This window comes from Aotus nancymaae, unplaced genomic scaffold, assembly GCF_030222135.1.
Source record: "Aotus nancymaae isolate 86718 unplaced genomic scaffold, 86718_ANA_hifiasm-v0.15.2.pri h1tg000002l, whole genome shotgun sequence".
Lineage (NCBI taxonomy): Eukaryota > Metazoa > Chordata > Mammalia > Primates > Aotidae > Aotus > Aotus nancymaae.
The window spans coordinates 26,434,221-26,447,597 of record NW_026988413.1 but is presented as its reverse complement, the minus strand read 5'-3'; the positions used below and the strand labels follow the sequence as shown (position 1 = coordinate 26,447,597).

At 37.3% G+C, this 13,377-nt stretch overlaps 1 protein-coding gene across 1 annotated transcript in view; it reads right to left on the bottom strand.

Annotated features, from left to right (window-relative positions):
• Window positions 1-13,377, bottom strand: part of COPG2 (COPI coat complex subunit gamma 2) — a 142,703-nt gene that overhangs the window by 125,994 nt on the left and 3,332 nt on the right. Inside the window, exons 4-5 of the mRNA XM_012473985.2 lie at window positions 11,467-11,538; window positions 8-87 (exon numbers count right to left, since the gene is read on the bottom strand). Coding sequence (XP_012329408.1) covers window positions 8-87; window positions 11,467-11,538 — 152 coding nt within the window. The remainder of the gene's footprint in view (window positions 1-7; window positions 88-11,466; window positions 11,539-13,377) is intronic.

The following is a 13,377-nucleotide window of genomic DNA, read 5'->3' as shown; positions in this document are numbered from 1 at the left end:
CACATACCTGCTTGTGACAATTATCACATCCTCAGAGATGGTAGCCATTTCTTTGATGGTAAGGTAGCACATTCTCCTCAATGTTTGCTGAAAAATTATTTATAAAAGGTAACAGATTATTCATAAGGAAATGTTTTTTAAAATTATTTAAAGTGAGGACCCCCAAGTAGATAAATATTTAGAAAGATATTCTTTAAGAGAGTCTCAACTACCAAAAAAAAAAAAAAATTTAATATCTGGATGAGAAAATATTCAGAATACTACTATTTTCTAAACACAACTGATGCACTGACACAATAGGTAAAAACTTAAAAATTCAGTTATATGGATCTTTCTACAGAGAGATACAAACTTAGACTCTGATAGCTGGAGTCCAAAGACATATGTTTTTTGTTTTGTTTTTTGAGATGGTGTTTCACTCTGTTGCCTAGGCAGGAGTGCAGTGGCACGATCTCGGCTCACCACAACCTCTGCATCCGGGGTTCCAGCTATTCTTCTGCCTCAGCCCCTCAAGTAGCTGGGATTACAGGTGCCCACTACCATGTCTGGCTAACTTTTGTATTTTTTAGAAGAGACAAAGTACAGTGTTAATTAAAGGCTTGTTCCTGGAAAACATATTTTTTTAAGTTCTTAAAAAATATGTAGGGAGAGATGTGCAAACTCTGCACTTTTCTCAGTTCAGTGTATACCAATGTTTTCTCCTGAAGCCTAAATGAGATTTCTAGATGAATACCTGTATCTAAGTAAGTACTAAGCTAACAATGTTCCACCTATATTCCCCGACTCAAACTGGATCTCTCATTTGTTCATACGCTATAGATAAATGGGGATGGTCAGGTGCCAGGTTCCTCTAGTCTGTCCAGCCTCATCCCTTACTGAGTAACCTCAAATTTCTTTTAAGTAGGGAAACACAAATACATCAGACACAGCTCCAGAGTCCAAGCTATTGGAGAGAACCTTGCTACTACCGAACCCATTAAGGAAAGAGAAGAGAGTGAGGATCCTCATGGTGATGAAACACAGGTGGAAAAAACAAAACAAAACAAAACAGAGAAAGCCAGTATGGGCAGACATATGGGGCAGATCAAAGCTACTATGAGAAGAAAACAAAAAATAAGAATCAAAATTTCAGGGCTGAAGAACACCCCACCCCAATTAAAAAAAAAAAAAACCTACTATGAGAAGCAGAAGAAAACTGGAGATACAAAAAACTTCATTAAAACACAAAAAATGGCCGGGCGCGGTGGCTCAAGCCTGTAATCCCAGCACTTTGGGAGGCCGAGGCGGGTGGATCACGAGGTCAAGAGATCGAGACCATCCTGGTCAACATGGTGAAACCCCGTCTCTACTAATACAAAAAATTAGCTGGGCATGGTGGCGCGTGCCTGTAATCCCAGCTACTCAGGAGGCTGAGGCAGGAGAATTGCCTGAACCCAGGAGGCGGAGGTTGCGGTGAGCTGAGATCGCGCCATTGCACTCCAGCCTGGGTAACGAGCGAAACTCCGTCTCAAAAAAAAAAAAAAAAAAAAAAAAAAACACACAAAAAATGGAAGCTCAACATTATTAGTCATCAGGGAAATGAAAATTACTTATCCAATGAAAAATTAAAACCACATTTCAGAAACTACCTCACACCCACCAAAATGGTGAAAATTCAAAAGTCAAAAAATACAAAATGTTAGCAAAAAATGTGCTCTTAACCACTAAAACATACTTCATAAACAAATACACAGAAATGCTGAATAAAATAGGAACAAAAATTTTAAATGTGTAGCCAAGGACAAAATAAAGAGAAGTTCACAGATGCTATAAATGAACACAACCAAACATTCATAGCCACAGAAGGATCTTACTGGCATGGGATATAGTATCTAAAGTCTAGGAAAACGAGATTCTAAAAGGTGTATTCTTCAAGCACAAGGAAAATCATTGCAGATAACTCAGAAATAGAGCAAGGAATGAAGACTTTTTAAAAAGTGCTAAAGACATAAGTAAGTCACAGTGACTTATGAACAAGACTCATAAGAAAATGACAGCATAAAATATATGTATGTATATGTGCATGTGTGTATGCATATATATACATATATATGTTGATATATTCATATATGTATAAGGAATCAAAGCATCCTGAGACTCTCGAATTTCTCATGAGTAGGGAAAACACAAAAACAAGTATTTGATTTTGATTAAGTCAAAAACTCACTGCAATTTTGAGGCTCTTAACAGCTGATCATGTTAATAGTTGTTTTAATGACAATATCTGCTCATTCCGTCACCTATCATTTCTGGGTTTGTGTCTGCTGATCCATTTTTCTCCTGGTTATATATAATATTTCCTGTTTATTTGCAAATCAGATAATTTATTAGATGCTGCACATTGTGAAGTTTATTATTTTGGTGCACGATCTTACCTAGTATTGAACTCTATTCTATCGTGAGGGTAGGTTATCCAGGATTAGTTTTTTTTTTTCCACTTTGAGGCTTACTTACAGGCTTTTTAAAGCTTCAGTGTAAGGCTATATTTCCATTACTTAGGTAATAATTATTTATGTATGGTTCCCTTCTGAGAACTATACCAGATGTCTTATGCAATACAACATCTTTCCACTCTCACTGGTGGGAATACAAACTATTCTAAGCCCTGTGTTCTTCAGATTCTTTCCTTAGCCTTGAGTAGTTTCCTTTTTTACATACACAAATCAGTTTTTAGTTATCCAAAGACTCAAGGGATAGTCCTCAGCAGATCATGGAATCCCTCCCTCTCCTCCTTCCTTCTCTTCCCTGCCTCTTTTTCTTTCTGGCTCCTTCTTTGGTATGCTGCTTCACAAATTCGAGCTTTCTTGGCTCCCAACCTCCATTTGTTTTCTCAACTCTGAGAGAGAGCTAGGCCTGTAATCTGTTTCTGGGCCGTGATCTAGCACAATCCAGGGCTGACCTAGTTTCCCTTCTTCAGATCACAGTCCTGGGATGCCTATAATCTAATGTCTGGAAACTGTTATGTCATAAATTTTGTTTGATTTTCTAGGTATTTATAGTAGCAGGGTAAATCCAGCCCATTTACTTTATCATGGCTATAAACAAAACAGAAAAATGTTCTTACTATCAAAATAAATAGCGATTTATCTAGTTATTCTTTTATTATTAATTTCCAACACTATTCCATTGTAAATAAAGAACACAGTCTATTTGATTTCAATCCTTTGAAATCTGTTGTGTCTTGATTTATGGCTCAATATACAGTTGATTTTTTATAAATGATCTTTGTGCTCTTCATTTACATTTAACGTGGATAATGATATATTTCGGTCTTGATCTACCAGGTCATTATATGATTTCTGTTTGTCCTGTTTGATCTATGTTTCTCTTCCTCTCTTTCTTCCCCTTCTTTTGGTTTGATTTTTTAGCTTGTTTTTTTTTTTTTTGCACAATTAGTTTAGAAGAGACAAACAAGTAAAAAAAAAAATCAATGACACAGAAAGCTGGTTCTATGATGAGATCAATAAAGTTTATAAATCCCTAGACAAGCTTTCTAGGAATAAAAGAGAGAAGATACAATTTAACCAATATCAGAATGAAGGAAGAGACATCACTAAGGATTCTCCAGACATTAAAAGAATGGAGGAATATTATGAAGTGTTTTATGCCCAGTTCAACAATTTAGCTGAAATTCCTTGAAAGATACAAACTACCAGACTACACTACAGAAGACAGATAACCTGAATGGCATCGTATGTATATTTTTTAATGAAGTTAACCCAAAAAAGCCTTCCTGCTAAGAAGACAGCTTCAACAGTGAACTCTAACAAACATTTAAGGAGATCACAAGAAAAAGGTTAACATATATAAGTTCATTTAATTTCTAGAGACTACCAATAAATAATACAAATACAAGAGCATGAAAACATATTATCTACTTTAGGAATAAATTTGACAAAATATGTGCAAGACTTGTACACTGAAATGTGAATAAGGGGATATATATCATGTTTGTGAAGCAGAAAACTCCACAGTGCTACCATGTCCATTCTCATAAAATTGCTCTTTAGATTTAATGCAAGCCCCATCAAAGTTCCAGAAGGCTATCTATATAAAAAGATTATATTACATATAATATAATCCTGTCTATTTCTATACACCTACATATTTCTACATATCTAAATAAATATATATATGTAATATTTAAAATCCATATGGAAATGCAAAGGATGCCAAAGAGCCAAAACAATTTTGAAAAACAGAAACATTTGCACTATAAAACTTACTATAGTAGGTTTTAAACCTAAAGTTAATCAAGACAGCATGGAACTAAGTAAGAATAGACATATAAGTCAATGAAACAAAATAATGTTCCAATATGCCAATGTAACTCAATCATCTTATCATCTCCTCCCTTTCTCCTTCCACATGGATATTCAATTGCTCCAGAACCATGTGTTGAGAAAACTGAAGAAAGAAGAAAAGGAAGAGGCAGTGGACGGAGGAAAAGGAAAGAGGTGAAAGGAAACCCAAACATTACTTTATACCACATGTAAAAATTAATTTGAAATGGAACATAAGGTAATTGACATAAAACTACAAACTCCCGGAAAAAAAAGCATAGGAGAAAATCGTCGTCACCTTGAGTTAAGCAAAGATTTCTATGATGTGACATAAAAAGCACAATCCATAACAGAAAAAAATTTGACAAACTGGACTTCATCAAAATTTAAAACTTCTGCCCTTTGCAAGAATGTAAGAAAATAAAAACATAAGCCACATACTGAGAGACAGTATTTGTGAAACGTACCTGATAAAGGATTTGTATCGAGAATGCATAAAGATCTCTTAAAACTCAGTAATAAGAAAATAAACAATCCAATTTTTTTAATGGACAGAAGATATTAACAAATCCTTCGGTCAGGCGCGGTGGCTCACACCTGTAATCCCAGCACTTTGGGAGGCCGAGGCGGGTGGATCACGAGGTCAAGAGATCGAGACCATCCTGGTCAACATGGTGAAACCCCATCTCTACTAAAAATACAAAAAAAAAAAAATTAGCTGGGCATGGTAGTGCATGCCTGTAATCCCAGCTACTCAGGAGGCTGAGGCAGGAGAATTGCCTGAACCCAGGAGGCGGAGGTTGTGGTGAGCCGAGATCGTGCCATTGCACTCCAGCCTGGGTAACAAGAGCGAAACTCCGTCTTAAAAAAAAAAACAAATCCTTCACCAAAAGAAAATATATGGAAGGTAAAAATACAAATGAAAAGACATTTGAGATCATCAGTCATTAGGAAAACGCAAATTTAAGCCACAAAGGGATACCATTACGCACCTATCAGAATGGCTAAAATTAAAAACAAAAATAAAAACGACAATACAAACTGGGGGCCAGAATGCAGAGCAAACTGCAGCTCTCATACAGTGATGGTGAGAACTGTTTGAAAACATTTTAGAAAAATGGGTTGGTAGTATCTTACAAAGTTAAACATACCCACACCTATATATGTCCCAGCAATCCCACTCCCAGGCATTTATCCAATTTTTGTTTGTTCATACAAAAATCAAAACATGAATGTTTATAGCGATGTCATCTATAATTACCAAAAACTGGCAACAAGCCAAATATCCTTCAACTGGCAAACAGATAAACAGAGGTACATCCATTTAATGGAATATGACGACGAAATAAAAATAAACTACTGATACAAACAATAATATGGATGAATCTCACATGCATTATGCTAAGTAACTGAAAACAAACTCGAAAAAGGCTTCATACAGTATATCATTCATATGACTTCCTGGAAAAGGCAAATTTATAAGGAAAGAAAAGAGATAACTGATTGCCAGGGGCTGAGGCGGGGAGGGAGGAGTAGATGATAAGGGAACTTTTTGAGGCAGTGGAAATGCTCTAAATCTCGACTGTGGTGGTGATAACACCACTGTATATTTGTCAAAACTCATAGAATTATATCCTAAAAAGGATGAATTTTACTACCTGTAAAACTAGACTTTAAAAAAAAAAGTTAACAGTGCAGTAAATGAAAAGGCAAGCCACGAAATGGAAGGAAATATTCACAAAACACCTATCTGATAAAGAACTTCTACCCAAAATATATAAAGAAACTTATAACTCAGTAAGATGACAACCTGAATTTTTTTTTTTTATTGCATTTTAGGTTTTGGGGTACATGTGAAAAACATGCAAGACTGTTGTATAGGTGCATATGTGGCAGTGTGATTTGCTGCCTTCCTCCCCTTCACCTATATGTGGCATTTCTCCCCATGCTATCTCTCCCCAACTCCCCACCCCCCGCTGTCCCCCCTGCTCCCCTACAACAGACCCCAGTGTATAGTGCTCCCCTCCCTGTGTCCATGTGTTCCCATTGTTCAACACCTTTTTTTTGAGATGGAGTCTTACACTGTCACCTGGGCTGGAGTGCAGTGGCATGATCTCAGCTCACTGCAATCTCTGCCTCCCAGGTTCAAGTGATTCTCCTGCCTCAACTTCCCAGGTAGCTGGGATTACAGGCACGCCACCACACCCGGCTAATTTTTTATATTTTTAGTAGAGATGGGGTTTCGTTATGTTGGCCAGGCTGGTCTCAAACTCCTGACCTTGTGATCCCCTTGCCTCAGCCTCCCAAAGTGCTGGGATTACAGGCGTGAACCACCACTCCTGGGCAACAACCTGATTTTTTAATATGGTAGCAAATTTTAACAGACACTTAAAGCAGATATACAATGGCAAATAAGTACTTGAAAATATGCTTAATATACTCATCATTAGGGAAATGCAAACTGAACAATGCCACTCCCAGATATTAATCAAAGAGAAATAGAAACATAGGTTCACACAAAGACTTGTACTGTAATATTTTTAGCAGCTTTATTCACAATATCCATAAACTGAAAACCCAAAAAACCATAAACTTGTGAAAAGATAAATAAATCAGATTACCTCCATAAAATGGAATACTATTCAGTAATAAAAAGGAACTAAGTACTGATACATATAAAACCTTGGATCAATCTCAAAAGCCATAAGCTAAAGAAACAAGACATAAAAATTACACAAGACTTATACTATATGATTATATTTAAATGGAATTCTAGAAAACTCAAAGCTACCTTGTCAGAAAGTAGACCAGGTGCCAGAGTTAGGGTGAGGGAACAAGGATGGATATGAAGATACATTTGATAGGGATATGAAGGCACATTCTGGAATGGTGAAAAGTTTCTACATCATGACTGTAATGGTGGTTCCATGACTCTATACATGGTCAAAACTCATTAAATTGTACACTGAAAATTGGTGAATTTTATTGTATGTAAGTTATATTCAATAAAGCTTATTTTATTTTTAAAAAGACTAAAGTTTTTTAAAACTTTAACCTATAAGTCAGTAGGAGGAAATTAATAAGCAAAGAATATCAATAGGCAATTCAGAGACAAAAGCAAAATGGCTATTAAACATATGAAGAGTTTCAACCTCAGCAGTGATCATGGAAATGCAAATTAAAACCACAAAAAGATGCCATATAATATTCTCCAAATGGCATGTACTTGGGCATGACAATAAGAAATGCTGAGGATTTGCAGCAATGCATGTATAAATTAATACAACCTCTCATCTAAAAGATCAATTTGACATGATCAAAAAACAAGTATTATCTAGAAATTCCACTTGTAGGTATCTACCCCAGAAAAAGTCTCACTGTATACATCGACATTATGTGCAGTATCGTTTGTAATAGGTAAAATGTGGGAACAACTTATAGCTACCAACAGGAGAATGGATAAATAGGATTATTGTATATTCACAAATTGGAATTCCAACATAGAAGCAAAAGTAAACAAAGCAGAAGTACATGTAACAAGCAAGTAAATATTAAAAATGTATTAATTATAAATATTACAGGCCGGGTGCAGTGGCTCACGCCTGTAATCCCAACACTTTGGGAGGCTGAGGCAGGCAGATCACAAGGTCAGGAGACTGAGACCATCCTGGCCAACATAGCGAAAACCCATCTCTACTAAAAAGACAAAAATTAGCCGAGTATGGTGGTGTGTGCCTGCAGTCCCAGCTACTCAGGAGGCTGAGGCAGGAGAATCACTTGAACCCAGGAAGAGGAGGCTGCAGTGAGCCGAGATCACACCACTGCACTCCAGCCTGGGCAATGTCCCAAAAATAAAAATAAAAAAGACTCTGCAACATTGCAAAATAATATGAAGATGTTATCTTTACATTTTAAGACACAGAAAAACACAAAATATTGATTATAGATATAAACATATGTAATCCTCATATATTAATATAAACAAGGATAAAAGAATACCAACTTGAAGACAGTAATTACCTTCTGGTAAAGGAATGCTGGTAATGGAAGGAGCTTCACATGCTTCTGGCAAAATCTCTACCTCTCTTTGCCCCAAAACATCACTAAGGAACCATTAAAACTAACCACATCATGTTGTGCATGGCTACTTACTTCAGTCACTACAAAAAGCCCAAAATATTCTAGTCAATATTCATTAACCTGCAGAACTTATTCCTTTCATCTGGGAATAGCACCTCGTCTGACTCCATTTTCCACCATTGTGTTCTCTGGCATTTCCTCAAACTCTTTTCTGAACATTCCTATCTTTTTCTCTAACTGAAACCTGGCTCTCTCCCAGGGATCCTCATGCAGCCCTCTGAAATAGTGGCTGATTTCTTTCCCATAACCCTCTACCACCAGGCCTACAGGTGGGGAGGCTTATACCTTTAAACTATGTCACCTGCTACCACTGCTGGTTGCCCATTAAACCCCAGGTTACTTCCCTTATTTTTAAAAAATAGTAGTACCTTGTTCACTGTCTCTCCAATACTATGCCAGTAATAAGTACTGGTGGTTTTAATATCCATACAGATGGTATCTCTAAACCTCTGACCTCTTCATTCCTTGACCTCCTCTTCTCCAATGATGCCATCCTCCCTGCAATCATCACCCACTTCCATTGCCATAGCCTGTATCAGTAACAGCATCCCTTTCCAATTTCATTTCCAAGCACTCACACTCCTGACTCTAAAATTCCTTCACTCTATCATGACTTACAATCCACTGATCTATCAACTTTTTGCTGTCCCTATCAGCCCGTTCTTGCTTCCCTCCTAACCAAAGACTCCAGTCAATGTTTCAACCACTCAACCTTTGCTTTTCCCTCTCTCTATTTACTAACCTGGCAAAACTTCAATCCTGACTAAACCCTATCTCTAAGTCTTCAATGCTTTAACCTGCAACATTCACCATGCTACCTGCTAATACTTAAATTCATGAGCACTAACCTCAACAGGGTATTAGTCCTATTGAATAATCCTATATTTCCCTAATCCATTTCCTAGAAAACAATTTCACATCTTCTTTTCTTTTCTTTTTTAATTGTACTTTAGGTTTTGGGGTACATGCACAGATCCTGCAGGATTGTTGCATAAGTACATACGTGGCAAGACGGTTTACTGCCTCCACTCCCCCATCACCTATATCTGGCATTTCTCTCCATGTTATCCCTCCCCAACCTCCCCATCCCCCACTGTCCCTCCCCTTGCCCATCCCCCAACAGACCCCAGTGTGTGATGCTCCCCTCCCTGTGTCCATGTGTTCTCATTGTTCAACACCTGCCTATGAGTGAGAATATGCAGTGTTTAGTTTTCTGTTCTTCTTTTCTTAATATAAACCTCTGTGCTAGAGGCTTCAAAAGTTTGTCCTCATTCTGTTTCTTTCTTACTCTGCTTCCTTTTCTCTACTACATGTCCAGTTTTTCTTCCCAACTGCCAGCCCTCTGAGCAACAGCAGCCTTGGGCCTACCACCAGAAAACTGGTTGCAAAAGCAGAGCCACAAAATAGGCAATAGCCTTCCATGACTTCTGTAATAGCTTTCCTCGGAACCCCACTCCAGCAGCTCAACCTGACTAGTTTTCTAGTCTAATTCCTCTAATCAACACCTCATTCCACAATACTCATCATGGTTCTGTTTCCCTATTTGAATCTCTGGTACAGGAAGTAGTTAAAAGGAAAGAAGACCTTAAAGATATAAACCTGAAGTTGCTTCTCTGACTTGACTGACGGTATTAATGACCAGTTTCCAATGGTAAAGGGGTTACTAGTAGTCCACAACGCGCAGTGGCAAAATATTTAAAATTATCATCTGCAGACAAGGACCTATAGAAGACAAAGCTTTGGGTAACTAAGTAGTTGATGTCATAGAAGATTTTAGTAAAAATAAGTTGTGTAATGGGTTAATTAGTTGTTCTAGGTACAACAATTATTTTCTCAGGAAAAGAAAATGATGAGCTCAGAGCTTTAAATGCACCACTCAAATCTGGGTAAGGGGACCAGAAATCTGTAAACTGCCTTAATAGAAAGCCTTACATCATGTGGCCACAGGGCCGAGATTTCTACAAAGCTTATCCTGCAGGTGGCTCAGTTACAATGAAAATTCAATTCACACTGTTGCAGGGCATCTTACGTTAAAGCTAGGACCTTGACTGGCAAGGAGTGGGGACCTGAAAAATGGAATGATGATATATGGGCAGATTCTGATGAAGACAAGTACCCCAAACTCTTAAATTCGGCCACACATCCTTTGCTAGCAGAAGCATCAGTCCTTCATCCCCTGTGTGAGGAAATTAGTCTCCTTTTGCCTGAAGAGTATATAACGACCTCCCCCAAAACAACTGCATTGCAGGGAACTGCTGATCTTACTGAAGATCTACTCCTAAAACTTCTCATTATTTAGATCCATAACAAGACTCAAATCTCAGGAGGTTCTGCGGGTTGAACACAAAATGTGACGTGTGATGATATGCAATACATACCAAAAAACTGCAAGAGTTGGCCAATTTATGTTAAGTGAAAGCTGGAAAATACATATCCCAGAATTCCCTTCCCTGTATGGTTCTGCCTTAGAGTTAGGCAAAAGAAAAATGCACATCACACTTAGAAGAGAAACAAAAAGCAGCAGCTATATGTTCTGAAAGTCAGGGTGGTCTAAGGTAATGAGAGGCAGGTTTCGTTTGTACTCTTTCTTCTTCCTTCTTCCACATCCCCTCCCCCACTCCACCCCACATCCAGTTTTTCTAAATTGCCAGCCCTACTGACTAATGGCAATCCCAGGCCCACCAGAAACTTGACTAAGAACTGACAAATGTGGTAGCTATGTGCACTGACTTCTCTATCATTCCACCTTTACAGTGTCATGCCAGAAGCTGGGTATTAACAGTCTTTACGATTTCACGGTAGACCTGCAGAGGAAGAGCTTTATACTGCATACTTTAATTCTTCCACTTTCACATGTCTTATAATGAACATTTTTAAGTTTTATAAGCAGTTAAGTAATTTAAAACATTTCAAGCAAACCTCCCTAATATAGAACACTCTTAGTTCCCTGGTGAAAATAAATAAAAGGAGTTTTTTCATCACAAAAAAATTTAAAAAGACTTACATCATTAGATTGAAACAATCGTGTCATTGCAAAGAAGGCTTCTGTAGCTTCTGTCGTTCCAAAGTGTTCACCCTAAGTAAAATTTAAAACAATTTTTAAACTTTAAAAAATATATAATCATATATACGTACATGTACACACACACACACACAGGATTTGCTATTTCTGCAAAAATCCTTTAGCACTCAAGAAAAAACAATCTCTTTGTAAACATTCTGCCTCTCCAATTTTTCTGGCTTTCAGTGTATAAAGCTACATGGCTATTTATCACCCCCTTATTAAAAATAATTCAGTATCACACACCATGCTTAAAAGTTCTGGCATAGTGGTCTCTAACCTTTTAGTAGAAACTATTTTAAATTTCCCTGAAGTACTGTAGTTTACCAGAAGGCAGAAAATGACAGCACTCACAACAGGACATTATCACTACACTGCCTAAGAGTAGAGATCATATCTAAAATCTAATGCCCAGCACAATGCCTAACATGTCATAGGAGCATAATAAATATTAAAATATAAGGAACTATCTATTAGGTAGTTCAAGCAAAATGACAAGAAGGGGACCAACTAAGGGCAGGAACCAGATTCATCATATAAAAAAACTAGGCTTATGGGGCTGCTATGTATCTCAATATTGGCTCAAGCCCCTAAAAACATGCTTTGGATCAGAGCTTCACAAACTTTAACATGCATGACAATTCATCCTGGGATCTTGCCAAAATGCAGATTCTGATTCAGTGGTTCTAGGGTAAAGCCTGAGATTTTGCATTTCTACCAAGTGATTCTAACAAGTGATACAAATGCTGATGATGTGGGAACTACATTTTCTGAGGACTGAAAAGGTGTTAGATAATGTATTTCAATAATACTCAAAATATCTCAAATCATAGATTATCTCAAATATTACCATTTCAATATTTAATGTCTTCACTAAAAGCAATCCTATATATTACACTCAATCACTTTTCAGAGCTTCAGATTCCACATAAACTAAACTAGTCTTCAATCCATTTGCCATAGGTATAAGAATAAATTTTAGTGAAAAATACTGATGGTTTAGGATGAAAGACAAAGTACAATAAGTTTATAATTACTTAATGCAGCTTGCTCATCACCAAGAGATTTATCTTTCTTTCATAAATATTTACTCAATACTTAGAAGTCTGTGTGCTTTTTAGTTATACAGGAAAACTTTACATTCCTACCTTTTTTACTTGAAACTCAGAAAACACATGGATATGTCAACTCTTGTAGAAATTCAAAAGCATTTTTCTATAAAGCTCTACCAAGGACTAGGCAAAGAGATAAAATTTATGCTACCAAACCTGTTTGTATAATTAATTGTGTTTATGCTGTGCTTGGTAACTTCCTTATCAAGATAACTAAATGTTTCAACATGAGTTACCTCATCAAAGAGGTAATGACCAACATAAAAATATATGTTACTCTCGATCAACTTTGACTATTCAAAACTTTTGTTTATACAATGGATTTAGCCAACCTGGACACAATGTATGCTATGAGAAGTTAAACCCAATTGACTTTTGCTATAAATATTTCTTATATGCTGACATAGAGGGATTATGTTGTTTGTGAACAGATATATTTTATTTAAAACTACCTGCTTGATGGTGGGGCACGGTGGGGCACGGTGGCTCACACCTGTAATCCCAGCACTTTGGGAGGCTGAGGTGGGCGAGTCATCTGAGGTCAGGAGTTTGAGACCAGTCTGGCCAATATGGTGAAACCGTGTCTCTACTAAAAATACAAAAATTAGCCAGGCATGGTGGCACACACCTGTAATCCCAGCTACTCAGGAGGCTGAAGTAGGAGAATTGCTTGAACCTGGGAGGTGGAGGTAGTAGTGAGCTGAAATCATGCCACTGCACCCCAGTCCGGTGACAGAGCGAG